This window comes from Nicotiana tomentosiformis, chromosome 7, assembly GCF_000390325.3.
Source record: "Nicotiana tomentosiformis chromosome 7, ASM39032v3, whole genome shotgun sequence".
Classification (NCBI taxonomy): domain Eukaryota; kingdom Viridiplantae; phylum Streptophyta; class Magnoliopsida; order Solanales; family Solanaceae; genus Nicotiana; species Nicotiana tomentosiformis.
Genome location: NC_090818.1, coordinates 62,910 through 77,166, shown reverse-complemented (window position 1 = coordinate 77,166; position 14,257 = coordinate 62,910). Strand labels below are relative to the sequence as shown.

Sequence of the window (14,257 nt, the reverse complement as noted above, 5' to 3'; positions counted from 1 at the left end):
AATTGCTCTTCTTCTAGCTCTTAAAGAGTTAAGAAGAAGGCAAGCCTAGCGCCGCCGTCGTCAGTCGCTCGGCTCGGCTTCGGCTTGAGATTCCGATTTGGATTTGGATTTGGTCAAATGATCGATCGATTGATTAATTTTTTGGACCAAATTTATTTTTTAATATTAGCGCAATATTAATTAATCCAAATTAGACCGTTTCTATAATGGTAATTCAATTTTCCCCCGTTGTAATTTTTCTGTTATAATTTGAATTTGGCGGTTTGCATAAATGGTCCTTTTATGAAACAACCAGTTTGAGTTGCAGCCTTACTGGAGAGTTGTAACTCTTCAGTATAACCCAACATTTTTTGGCTATAAATACATGAACTCTCCCTCAGATTTTCCTTACGAAAATTCTGATTTATCCTTTTTTTTTCTGCATTGTTTTAACCGGAAAAAAGCAGTATGTGTGATTTACTACTGTTCTTTGCATTCGTTGTCACTGGAGTTTGAAGTACCGTTACACCAATGGGGATAATCCGTTCTATCGTGGGAGAAAATAATCCTAAATCTCGGGTACTAGGAGGGGATTAAGTTCCTTAAGGAAACACTGTGAATTCAGTGGGCTCAGAATAATTCTACTCTTCTACATTTCTGATTTTATATCATTTTATTTTTATTTTTTGAATATATTTTTCGAATATAGAATACTAACAAATTGCTTAATGCAGCTTTGAAGTAGGCCAGCTTCACTATGGGTGTGTTTGGTATGAAGGAAAATATTTTCCGTAAAATACTTTCTAATTTTCCCATGTTGATTGGTTTAAATATTTTGGAAAATATTTTCTTTATGAACTCATTTTTCTCCAATTGGAGGAAAATGTTTTCCCTATCAAGAAAAGAGAAAACATTTTCCAAAACTCTTTTTCAACTTTGCCTACCCTATTCCCCATCACCACCACCCCCACCAACCCACTACATACACTCACCTACCCATCCACCCCACCCTTGTCCCCACCCCACCCCACCATAAATGTAAATATTATTAATAGTACTTTCTTTTCATGTTATAAATAGAGTACTCTTTTTTTTTTTAATTTTAATAAATTTTTTTTTTCTTTTCATGATATAGAAAAATTGGGGGAAGAGGGGTGAGGAGAGTAGCATAAAAAATTATTTTTCTAAAAAGTATTTTCTACTCTCTAACCAAATACTAGAAAATATTTTTCGAAAAAAGTTTTCACTTACCAACCAAACAAGGGAAAATAAATGATAAAACCACTCATTTTCCATGAAAACATTTTCTAGGAAAACATTTTGCATGAAAAACATTTTCCTTCGTACCAAACACACCCTATAAATAAGAGATTTTGAACGTTCCTCAATCTTGGCCACAATTACCATAGCTGTTTCATTTTCTAAGAGCAAAAATGGCAAAAAGAAAATGTAGTTGTTTGGATGTGTTTAGCAATGCAAATTTAAATTTAAATTCTTTTCCAAAAGTTTACAAGCATTTTAAAAATTCAGCTGATTTCCACAATGCATGGCTGTGCATGCCGAGAATTGTTTTCGTCACAGTTAAATATGTTTTTGATGAAATGTAAGTATCAAATATCATCAAAATCAATAAATAAAACATTGGAGCTAACAATTAGAAGAGCATAAAATAGATGATAGTACAATTTATTGAACATTCATGAATTTTTGAATATCTACGTTTTAATTTCTTAAAGTAAATTAACTTAAGCTGATATAGGATCGACGACAACAATAACAACAACCCACTATAATCTCACTAGCGAGGTCTGGTAAGGATAGTGTATATGCAGACCTTACCCCTACCCTTGGGTAGAGAGTCAATTGGTCGACAATTGGTCGAATTAGATTATTGAAGGGAAAATTTTCAAACAAATTATGACAAAAATATCTTTGTATGCTTTGGCCCCCGTTATTATTAAAACTGTAGTTAGGGATCGCCAGATAACAAAAAGTTGACGTAGTCACTTAGAGATAGGGCTGCTTATCGGGCGGATTGAGCGGTTAAATACTCTTAACGGTTTGGCTTATCGGTTATCGGCTTTTAAATGTATTAATCCGCTAGCCACCCGATAAGATATCGGGCGGATTGGTATCGGTTTAGCTCTTATCGGGCAGTTTATCGGATTGTTTGTTGACCGCTATGACTCAAAATAAAATTCCTAAGAAGAGAGCTAAATAGAAAAAATAGAGAGATGTGTATTCCAACGTATTTTCCAGTAGAATCATCTCTAGGGATGAGCCTATTAACAACTTATAACTATCATAAGAAATAGAAGAGAACACTGGGTATAATACATGATAATCAAAATTATCTAATAGTAACTAAATGGAATAGTAAATTATAACTAAATGTCTAATAGTAAATTAGTAATAGAGAATAGAGATAGAGTACTGGAAGTGGAAGAATGGTTTTTGATTATTTAATATATATATATATATATATATATATATATATATAACGGGTTAACGGATTATCCGTTAAGAAAATTGAATAATCCGCCCCCAAACCGATAAGCCGTTAATAAAAAAATTTCAATCCGTTCTCCGTCCGTTAAACCGTTAAACCGATACCAATAAGCCATTAAGTTTCGGTTTCGACTCGATTTTCGGTTTCGGTTCGGTTTTGAACACCCCTACTTAGAGATATCAAAAATTCATTTCTTGAAAATCCTTCGTATGCAGTTATTTATTTATTTATTATTTTTGTGTTTTTAATCCTTTCTTTTCCTTCCTTTTCATATTCATCTACACAACATTAATAAATCGGCCCATGCGAAAGTAGCCAAAACAGCCCAAAACCCGACCAAATTCGCATTTGTGAGCCCAATTCTCAGACTCGAAGAAAAGGGAAAAACAAATACAAGAACCCTAGTTCTAAAACCTTTGCAGTGGGAGTGGAGTGTCACTGTCTGGTTCACATTACCTTCTTCCTCTTCGTTTTTGCATCTGTTTCTCAGCGTAATTAAAGATGGTTCGAAGCTTAAAGAACCCTAAAAAAGCTAAACGGAAGAACAAGGTGCGATTTTTATCTCAAAAAGTTTGTATTCTTGTTTTGCAATCAATTTTGATGAAAGAAAAATATTAAATTTAAATAAATAAAGCAGGGCGGAAAGAAAGGAGAAGGATCGTCGAATGAAGTACCGTCGCTGCCAGCAAAGGTATGGCAACCAGGGGTAGACAAATTGGAGGAAGGTGAAGAGCTTCAGTGTGACCCTTCTGCTTACAACTCTCTTCATGCCTTCCATATTGGCTGGCCATGCTTGAGGTAATAAATAAATAATTGAATTGTTGATATTAGTTATGTTAATATATCTTGTTTGAATGTGATATATTCTTGCATTTTATTGTGGTTTTGAATGAGGCAGTTTTGATGTGTTGCGTGACTCGCTGGGCTTGGTGCGAACTGAGTTTCCACATACTGTATATTGTGTAGCAGGAACACAAGTAAGCTCTTTTTTATTGCTTGAGTTGTTGTTGGATAGAAATATCATGAATGCTGATTTATTTCTAGCCAAGAGCTGCTCTGGCATTTAGCTTTTCTTATAATACGAGGAGGAGGATCATTTCAATACATTGATGAAACTTTTTTTTTTTGTATGAGCAAAAGTAATTACTAACTTTTTGTACATTGCAGAAATTTCTTTTGTTTTATTTACTGCCCTCCCATTCATTTTTCGGATTTTTTTTGTAACATAGCAATAGTTAATTATACGACAATATTTTTAATAAAACTTTGTGCATGTAACAACAAAATATCAAACCAACCTTGGGAGAACACAGAAGAATTATACGACATTTTTTCTTACTAATGTCAGCCTTATAAAGAAAACATAATTGTTTCCTAATGTCACTGTTTCTCCGTGTATAGTATAGAATTCCTTTTTTCAATTAGTAGGAAAAATGAAAGTGAAAACCCAAATGTTGCTCTCACCATTTGAGTTAGAGTAGATTTAAGCTGAAACATGTTTTTCTCATTCTTACAGGCAGAGAAAAGTTCTTGGAACTCGATTGGAATTTTTAAGCTATCTAATATATCTGGAAAAAGGCGTGACTTGGTGCCAAACAAGACAGGTGATGAGACTGATATGGACAGCGATAGTAGTGACAGTGATGAAGAAGAAGAAGAGGAAGCTGGATCAGGGACACCTGTTCTACAGGTACTTTTATTTCTTAACGTCATCTATATAGTTAGTATGACAGTGTATACGTCACATTTTCTTGCTAAAACTTCTTTTCTTAAAAATCTGCAGCTACGCAAGGTGTTTCATGAAGGATGTGTTAATCGCATCCGTGCTATGACGCAAAACCCTCATATAGTTGCTTCTTGGGGTGATACTGGTCATGTTCAGGTCAGACTCTTCCCAATAAAAATTCAATAATTGAATTTGCAAGTCGATAATTTAATTCTTTAAGTTGTTTTAACTTTTGAGAGTATTTATGATGTTTTTAACTGTTTGGCATCACTCTCCATGGTGCAAACACATGAATACATTTATAGAGAACTAGAGAAAATGTGAGATACAATCTTAAACCTCAAAATGGTATATTTCCATATTTGATCATGTTCTGCTGGGTTATATAGTTCTCTGTCAATGATCTGGAAGAATATATCCAGACCCTAGTATGATTTCTCCTCTCTTATATTAGGTTAATGGACTGGCAGGTTTGGGATTTTAGCTCTCATTTAAATGCTTTGGCAGAATCAGAGAGTGATCTTAGCCACGGGGCTTCTGCAGTCTCTAATCAATCACCCTTAGTTAAGTTTGGCGGACATAAAGATGAAGGCTATGCTATAGATTGGAGTCCTCTTGTTCCGGGAAGGCTCGTGTCAGGTATGGCATAAATAATCCTATCATCTTTGCACATAATTATTAATTATGTTCTGTGATGATATGCCATGGTCATAAATTAATCTTATATTTGATGTTGTTACTTGTCTCCTCAGGGGACTGCAAGAATTGTATCCATTTATGGGAGCCAACATCTGGTACAACATGGAATATTGATGCTAATCCTTTTGTTGGACACAGTGCAAGTGTTGAAGATCTCCAGGTGCTCATATAGGGCTTGCATCTACTTACCTCACCTTCAGTTAGGGGAAACTTTTGCAATTTGGACAATCTTATTACGTTTGCTAAATTCTAAAGCATTTTTTCCAACTTCCTCTGATGCAGTGGAGCCCTACAGAACCTTCTGTATTCGCCTCTTGCTCAGTTGATGGAAGTATTGGCATATGGGACATCCGTGTGGGTAAATCTCCTGCTACAACTATAAAGGCACATAAGGCAGATGTCAATGTTATATCATGGAACAGGTATTTGACTTTTCTGTTGTGTTACTTTCTACATCTATAGTTATGGTTAATTGGTTGTATAGTCATGTGATTGCTTTTTCGCCAGGTTGGCTAGCTGTATGCTTGCATCTGGAAGCGATGATGGGACATTTTCTATTCGAGATCTTAGATTGCTCAAGGTATTCTACTAGTAGTCCTTAAATTTGTGGCTGTTGGCACCAATGGTATTTATATGTGTGATTATCTAATACTCTCTAAATTCTGATTATCCGATTAAATATTTAACTACTTTGGGTGGGGGTGGGCTGCGAAGTGGGGATGACATTAGTAGCAGTTTGTCACGTCCTACGTCCAACCTAGTGGCTGAGCCTTCATTGTGGAAGAAACTGTGGTTTAAGAAGGAGAAAGGAGAGTATAGGTCATAACATGTACTAAGAACCAGGGTCTTACTAACGTGTTAAGCTGCAGAATGAGTTAAAGAAGCTATCTATATTAATGAGCAAAGAGCTCTTTATATAGAGCAGAGTTACAGCCAGAAAAATACAGAAGAATATGCGTAAAGATACATAAAGATAAGATGAGATATAAACCTAACAAACTCCTAAAATATAAGTTAACTGAAGGATACAAATAGATACAAATATAGATAAACTAGTTCAAAATCTCCTATGTTAAAGGGACACTAGTAGAGTCCTTTACACGCCCCCGTAAGGTGGGGCTTATGTCAACAAAGTCAATTTGCTAATACAAGTTAAAGAATGAATGCTTATTCTCTTGTTTGCTTTGACAGGAAGGAGATGCCGTCGTGGCACACTTTGAATATCACAAACATCCCATCACTTCTGTCGAATGGAGTCCCCATGAACCCTCAACTGTGGCTGTTTCATCATCAGACAATCAGCTGACGTAAGAAAACCTACTGACACAACTCTAATGAGAATGTGGAACAGTTCTCTCTCTCTCCCCACATTTTGTTTCTTAATAAGTTTGGATGTTTCTCAATGGATGTAATCTTTGATTCCTTTCTCTATTTATCAGTATCTGGGACCTTTCTTTAGAGAGAGATGAGGAAGAGGAGGCTGAATTCAAAGCTAAAATGAAGGAGGAAGTCAATGCCCCAACAGATTTGCCCCCACAACTTCTCTTCGTTCATCAGGTTGTTATATCTATATATCTGTCTGATGAGAGCAAAATTTATCTGCTTTATGTTTATTCTTATGACATATCTCTTGCACTGTTAACAGGGTCAGAAAGATTTGAAAGAACTTCACTGGCATTCTCAGATCCCAGGAATGGTTATATCCACTGCAGCAGATGGATTTAACATACTAATGCCATCAAACATCGAAAACGCGCTTCCTGCAAATGATGCTTGATAGTTCATATTTCTGAAGTGCCTACTCTGTGTGATGGCATTTGTTCTTTTGCTTTTGTAATATATACTGTGACTGAGTTCCAACAATTTTGTCCCAGAATCTATTTATGGATCTTGAACTATAGCAATACATATAAATGAACACATTGCATGGTTGAGATGTGAGCCTTTCATTTTTGTTTCCTAGTTCGCGTTTTGTCCTGTCCTCCAGCTTCTCGAAATTTTGAACCTCACCATGTTACAAGAGTTCTAGAAATAGTGAAAGAATATATAAATAGGGATGTCGCAGTGATGGTGTGCCAGATCTATAACAGATGCTATATTTTGCTAAGAATCTCCACTATGTTCATTTACTTATAGAAAGCACATGAAGAAGTAACGAAAAAAGTCTTTAGTGGGTATTTGAGAAAAAAGATGTTCTTTGAAAATATAAAAGATGTCACAAGGATAAGAGATACATATGAGATTTTCATATTAGATGGTTTACAATAGGGATTAGACATTTTAGGCTTGTACTTGTTTACACTAGTTGTGGATGATGTAATCATGTATAAAAGAAGAGGTTTTATGGCATGTTATTTGCGAGTAAAAAATTGTGTTGGATGGAATTAGATTAGATTAGATAAAACTGTGGTGTTTAAAGTTATCCTTGGATATATCCAATAAAGTGAGAGGGCTCTATAACCATATTGAGACTGGCAATGTTTTATTGTAATGAATGTGGGACCTCTAAAAACAATATATCATCTTCGTAGAAATTGGATACTGAAATGATCATACAAAATTGGACATCTGCATAAGGTACAAGTAGCAGGCTTCGAAAATAAAATGAAAAAAGGTCACTGAAGTTGGAGTCTTGCAGCATAGTATACACTCTGGCACGTTAAGTATAATAAGCAATGTCTCAGATTTCTTAAATCAATTCTACAGCCACCATTTAACATTGTTATCAAAACAAATAAAACTGCAAAATTGTGTTACATCCATTATGCCCATCGGGTTCAGCATCAATCAGATAGAAGCAGTCCCCGCAATAATCATACTTGTGTTACAGGCATCATGCGACTGGAGACAGCAGTCATCCTCAACATAATTGAGGGGAGCACCCTGATTGGGAATCTGCCATTCTATTACTAACATAGTTGAGGAGATACAGTGGCACAGCCTCGTTGTTATGAGTTTACTGATTTGCCTGTTAATTTGGGGAAAGGATCCTGCTTGCTTAAAACTACAACTTTGCTCTTGTGGGCAAAGTAACCTTTGACAAGGTTCTTATATATCAAAATGGACATGATGCACTCCACCTGCAACAAAGCACATAAAGCTCCAGTTGTGTAAGTAAAGGAAAAAGCACCAATTGAAAAAGGAAGATGAAATCTTAACCAACCAGTCTATAAGAGCCAAATAGTTTACCTCATCAACATCCATATCAATTTCAAGCCATTTTAGAGCTCTAACAATTAAGTCTAACTTGATTTGATGAGCTTTATTCTGATCTTTCTGCTTCTGGATGATATAGCTGTATGACCATTAATACAGTGATTTTAATACCTATATACAAATTAGAAAGAAACAATAAAAAGAAAAGTATGACACTTACATCTTCTTTAGTAACCTCTGGTAAACTTGGAGCTCTAGCTTTTCCAGGACAAGATAAACTCCAGACCTTAAGAATCTGGTAATGGGAGGGGTGCTATTAGGATATGCAAATATAATGCCTCACATCTAATAAGGAAAAGTAAACATACTGGTCTTCATGCTCCTGCAGAGCACGTCGAAGAAGTTGTAGATCCCCCCTTCTAAGAGCAAGCACAATGTTGTTGTACTGTAAAAATAATATAAAAGAAAAAAATGAGAGTCAGATCACAAAGCATGAAGCTATTGTTTTATACATTTACTCATCATAACGTAAACAATCACGCATTCTGATACATAAGAAGTGCGCCTCCTTGCATTTAAACACTAGAAAGCTACATGGTATTTCCCATGATAGCCATCATTTTATCGAGCAGAACTACTGTTTTGTCATCATCGAGAGACAACGAAAGACCGACCAAGCTCAACTAAATAAACTGGTTCACTAACTCCTCTCAGTAGAAGTAACTTTGAATACGTGGATCTTCTACATTGGACAAACTTTTCAGAATTTACCCTCTTCTGATGAAGTGGGATTTTTTTTTTGGATAAGTTTTAGAACACAGTTTTCAAAAAATTCATAAAAAAGAAAGGAGGTTGAGGGTGCAACGAACTTCACATATGGGACGGATCTGTTGAAGTACTAGCTTTAGAACACAGTTTCCAAAAAATTCATAAAAAAGAAAGGAGGTTAAGGGTGCAATGAACTTCACATATGGACCAGACTTCTTTTAAAAATAAGTTGAATAGGGCAAAAGAATAATTTGTTTTAATAGAAGAAAGAGGACTTTGGTGCTTCTCATGACTCATGGAGCAGTGTTGAGGTCTTTCTGAACCACAAACAGAGTTGATGTAAGTTAATTATAGTAGAATATCAACAATTCTTTAACTTTCCAGGAAAGACCTCCAAATAAAGGATCATGGCATGGAGTACATTTTTCCATGTCAAATAACGAAGGAATAAACGAGCAAGAGAATAAATACTAAAGACGATAGACGATTATGCCAATAAAGGATAGACAAAAAGCTAAAAACAATTTTCTATTGGCCAATAGTTGGTACATCACACAACAGACACTTTCTTCCTAGAAACCATTCAACTAAGAGTATCAATTTTGTTGATGCGATCTGAGTGTACATTTTTTATTAAAGGGAAAACGTTACTGAAGTAAAAAAACTGATATTTATAAAATTTCGACTCTGAAATTTGTGAACAGTTGAAGCTACAATTTATAGAATTTTGTCAAATATGTCATAATATCATTACAGAGAAGTTCAACACAAAAACTGAATCGAGGAAGAATCACCATTAACATGTTTTCCATGGGAAATGAAATCACAATCTTGCTGGGCTTAAGTCAAGGAACTTATAGGATTGAATACCAACACATATTCTCAATTAATCTTGAGCAGCACTTAATACATATATCTGGGAAGTTCATTTTATAGTAATGCCGCTATAGCAAGCTAGTACAGAGTACCTAGACCTGACTAGATAGGTCTTAACTGCTAGCAAAATGCCTAATCTCATAGTAGTTGACTAATAGGCTAATCCAAGCTATTCAAAGGCAGTAGCAGTTTTTCCGTTGATATAAGTAAATGGTACTTCTTACTTATCCAAAATAAAAGGTACATTGTACTTCTTTTTCTTTGCATCATTGCAAGTTTAAGAACTAAAGAATATTATAATAAGAATAAAATGACGAATGAGGTTGGCTTGAGCCTTGAGGTGTTAAGAGCATAGGGCAACTAAGGAAGCAAGATAATAAAAACGAGGGGATGCTGAAATGATGATAATATAAACCTTTAGAAAAAAAGAATGTAGCTCCGTTAAGCTACACTCAGCAACTTGAATGAATTTTTTTAATCAGTAAGCTCAGCACCTTGAATGAATTAGCTTCAATGTTAAGAGTCTGAAAGTTAAAAGAAGAGACAGTTAAGATGCCCAGCACTTAAGATTATTCGACAGCAAACCCTTCCAAGAAATCCTTGGGGAGTATGAAGCTTCAATATTTCTAGGTTCCATTTCAGCAGTGTAAGAATCTCAGTGAAGTTCAACCAAAAAGAAGAGATCAGCAGCCATACCTCCCTAATATTTTTCAACCAGCAATTGTGAAGTAAAGCCACGCTATTAGACTAATCCAAAATAATCTTAATATTTCAAGCTGAATGAATTAGAAGACATGCAATACCTCAGTCAAATTGTACTTCTCCAAAAGTGAAGTTTTAGGTAAGATGCCAATTGAGAGCTTCACAGGTATCAGATATTTTAGAATCATCCTGTAAGAAATGCATAATCAATGAGATGAACCAAATGCTGTCAGTAGTAGTGCCTTGTTTGGTGCTTGAAATAGAAACTGACTCCTGGAATTTATATTCAGCATTTATTGCTGAAAATTGATACTTGTCGCAGGATATTCATTCTAATATTCTTTATAACCACTATTTCCTTTCATGAGTGAAACATTGTAATCCTGAAATATAGCAGGAACCAATACAGACCTTATATTTCTTACTTTCCGAGGATTGCAATGGCTTAGAGCGTATGATAACTTATGATCAGCAGCAGAAAAATTTTCATTGTAGACTTCCAACCGCCCAGTATAATACATGTAAGTAACCTTATCCCTAAGAGGAAATTCCTCAAAATCGAAAATGCGGGCAGTTTCAATGCTTCTCGTAACACTTTTACACAAGTGAACTGTTCCAAGCTTGAAGTAAATTTTGAACAACTGGCAAGTCACATATAAAGCTCCAACACGTTTCGATCCTTTTCCAGCAAGGACTCCGAATACTTTCATGAGAAATGAGCCAGCACCTTTCAGCTTTTCAGGTGTTTTCCCATTAGAAGCCAACTCTCTATCTGCCTATACATTCAAAAACATACATCAGTTAACTTCAACAAACCTTCTCATTATCTAAATATAACAAGAGAGCTCTTACCCTTTCAGCTAGAATTCTAGTTTCATAGGCGATGACGTAAAGTGCTTCCAATGCCCAAGCTGATTCCCAGTTGCGGAACTCCTGAGTAAATGCACTGCAATCTCCACAAATCAATGTTTGCCCCGAGGGAGGGGGACAAGGGGTAGAGGGAGAAGAAAGAAAAAGGAGAGAGGTGAAGCTTAACTCACTTGGCAGCTTTTTCAAAAGCCTGGTAAGCTTCAACCAAGTTTCTGAGACGATAACTTTGTAAAGCACGAAATAGAGGGAGGAGAATATCTGCATACTGAGAGTATCTATCAGCTTGTCTGATTACTCTGCTAGCATCCTGTTTTAGACACGCGATACACCAAAATAACCACAAAATTAAAGATCAAATTTTATAACGGGGGTCTTGCTATCTACAAGAAGCATTCATTCACATACCAGATTGCATCTCAAAAAATATTCAACTATGTTATTAGTGGCCATCGCCTCACATAAAAAAAAGAGGCATAAGACACACAATGTGAAATTTAGATTTAGCGTACTAGGAAATATCAGTTGAAAAGTAATAAGATGCACACTGCAACTTCATCCAGAGAATTTCATTTACCCAGAAAAGGGAATCATCAATCCGATTCAAAGCCCTAAGTTATAAAGGAAAACTATCAGGCTATTTAGTTCATACAAGTAGAAGACTTTAAGTACATACGTGAATTCAATGTCTCCACAATAACCCCACAATAAAAACGGACTTTTGAGCTTTGCCTGGGTATTGAATGCGCAAAAGTGAATTTTTTAAAGAAATCTCGAAAGACAGATAGTTCAATGAAGGTCCAAAATTTAAAGGGTGGAGGAAGAGAAATAAGAGCGAGAAAGAGGAAAGTGACCTGGAAAGTGATGAGGGCATCGGAGACGGCAGCAAGGAAAGATGGGGTAGAAGAGATGGAGAAGATAAGGGAGAGAGACTTGGCGTCTTGGGACGAAACGGCGTCGGAGAAGCGGTTTAAGAAGTCTGTGATTCTTCTATGAGCTTCTCCCATACTTATATACGCCATTTTTGTCCTTCTCCTTCTTCTTCAACTATCTGATTCCAATTTCTTCAGCTATCGTTGAAGCTTTTTGGTTTTGCTCGGAAATGGCCGCGTGAGCAGACACCAAAAGGGGTCTGTGAATTTCTCTGAAGGAGCACGACAGCTGGAACGACGCCGTTTGTATTGTCGCACTATTAATCTTTTAATTTTTTCGACAGGATTTTAAATATTTAGAAATTACCTACAGAGTTAAAACGTCTAAATATTGTAAATAATACTCCATTATTATCGAGTAACTCCTACATATGCAACGCGTATAACCCTCATAATAATGATATTAGGCATTAATTAGGCATACTAGAATTCCCTATTGTAACTTATGATGTTCAACGCCTATAACTTGGACCGTGTACAAAGTTTCCCTATTATCTTGTTTTCATTATATTTATTTTATTACTCGTTTTTTTTGTACCAGTATCTATTTGTATTCACGAGCATAAGAAAATAGATCTCTAAATTTAAAAGAAAATAATTATCAAAAGCGATTAAGGTATCTATAGAACGTTTATAACACCAAGATGAGTAACAAAAGGATGTGGATGTTAATATGTATGTGTAGACACACAAAGTTAGATAAGATAAAAATTTATCGCATCTAACAAAATGTGAAAGTACCACACATAAAGGATAATTGGAAGAAAGTTGCTTGAAATGATTTGTCCATGTTCGACCTCGACCTCAAGATGTATTGAACCATAAGTGTGGAGACACCTATGGTTCAATACTTGACGGTAATCAGATAGATCTAAAATCAAATGGGACAATATTTTCTCAAATTTCACATAATTTTTCAGAATTTATATAATTTTTGATCGAAATAAAAATATAGTAAAAGCCCAAAAAATCATACATGGGATACCAACTAGTTCGGATATGATGGTATGCTTATAGCGTTACTATAGGTTTAATATTTGTTAGGAGTCTTATTTGTTTGATTTAAAATGTATATGCTGGTAAAAGTTATATAGATTTTTGGTGTCAAGATCTCTAAGTTATTAAATATTTTTGGGGTGAAAATCAATTTGATCATCCAACTTCATCTTAAAAATTAATCTCCTCCTCCAATATTAAATAATAGAAATTCTGCTCCTTGAAACTCAATTGTATTTTTAAAATACCTATTTATCCTCAATTTTATTAGCCCTGATCGATATTTCTTTTTTACTTTTTTAATATCACGATATTTTTCTTTATCTATGTTATAAATTTTACCTATAGTAAAAATCACTTTTAAAAAATTTAAAAAGATAAAAAATGATAATCAATCATATATAATTTATTAAAATTGAATAATGAAAGAAATGTTCAGATTAAATATTATAGTAAAAGATATTGTTAATATCAATCAAATAAAACGTGGCAGAGTAATATAAAAATAATAATTAAAAATAAAGTTAGATTTTATTATAAATTTCTAAAAGATTACATATTTATACCTTGGATGTTCTTTAAATTACAATTTAAAATATATTTAGTTAATAAAAATAAAAATTCATAAGTATGTACATATATATATATATATATATATATATATATATATATATATATATATATATATATATATATATATATATATATATATATATATATATAAACATATACTTAATATTAAAGTAACAATAAAAAAGAGTAACGATGAATTTCATTACAAATTCACAAAAGTACTATTTTAATTAAATCTTTTTGAGCTTTAATAATAAAATTCAAAACAAGATATTTAGCTTAGTATTTTACCAATTTAAATATAATTTTTTTTTATATGCATAGAGGAGCAATTGAAAATGTAGGGTAAAATAGATAATGCATATGATAGGAGGAGTAGTTTGATTTTTACGGCAAACTTGGGGATCAAAATGATGTTGGAGGAGCAATTAAATTGTTTAATGTTGGAGGAGAAGTTTGATTTTTACTGCAAAC

The 14,257-nt window shown here is 34.3% G+C and overlaps 2 protein-coding genes across 3 annotated transcripts; one reads left to right on the top strand and one right to left on the bottom strand.

The window, feature by feature from the left end:
• Positions 1–2,875: 2,875 nt before the first annotated feature.
• On the top strand, positions 2,876–6,847 carry LOC104094339 (protein HEAT STRESS TOLERANT DWD 1). 2 transcript variants are annotated; one of them, XM_009600260.4, is made up of 12 exons: positions 2,876–3,037; positions 3,123–3,286; positions 3,387–3,465; positions 4,005–4,178; positions 4,272–4,370; positions 4,685–4,853; positions 4,967–5,073; positions 5,196–5,335; positions 5,421–5,493; positions 6,105–6,220; positions 6,353–6,470; positions 6,559–6,847. In XM_009600260.4, the coding sequence occupies exons 1-12, from the start codon at positions 2,990–2,992 to the stop codon at positions 6,688–6,690; spliced, it is 1,419 nt and encodes a 472-aa protein (XP_009598555.1). In that variant the 5' UTR covers positions 2,876–2,989; the 3' UTR covers positions 6,691–6,847. The 2 variants fall into 2 exon arrangements, with proteins under 2 accessions (XP_009598555.1, XP_009598556.1); XM_009600261.4 differs by having other exon boundaries at positions 2,878–3,037; positions 3,126–3,286.
• A 590-nt stretch (positions 6,848–7,437) lies between these two features.
• Positions 7,438–12,442, bottom strand: LOC104094338 (enhanced ethylene response protein 5). Its single transcript, XM_009600259.4, has 9 exons — positions 12,137–12,442; positions 11,456–11,592; positions 11,268–11,361; positions 10,827–11,191; positions 10,517–10,604; positions 8,438–8,514; positions 8,290–8,364; positions 8,103–8,208; positions 7,438–7,993 (listed from the first exon to the last, which is right to left on the bottom strand). Exons 1-9 carry the CDS (start codon positions 12,302–12,304, stop codon positions 7,862–7,864), a joined length of 1,242 nt encoding a protein of 413 aa, XP_009598554.1. The 5' UTR covers positions 12,305–12,442; the 3' UTR covers positions 7,438–7,861.
• Positions 12,443–14,257: the final 1,815 nt, after the last annotated feature.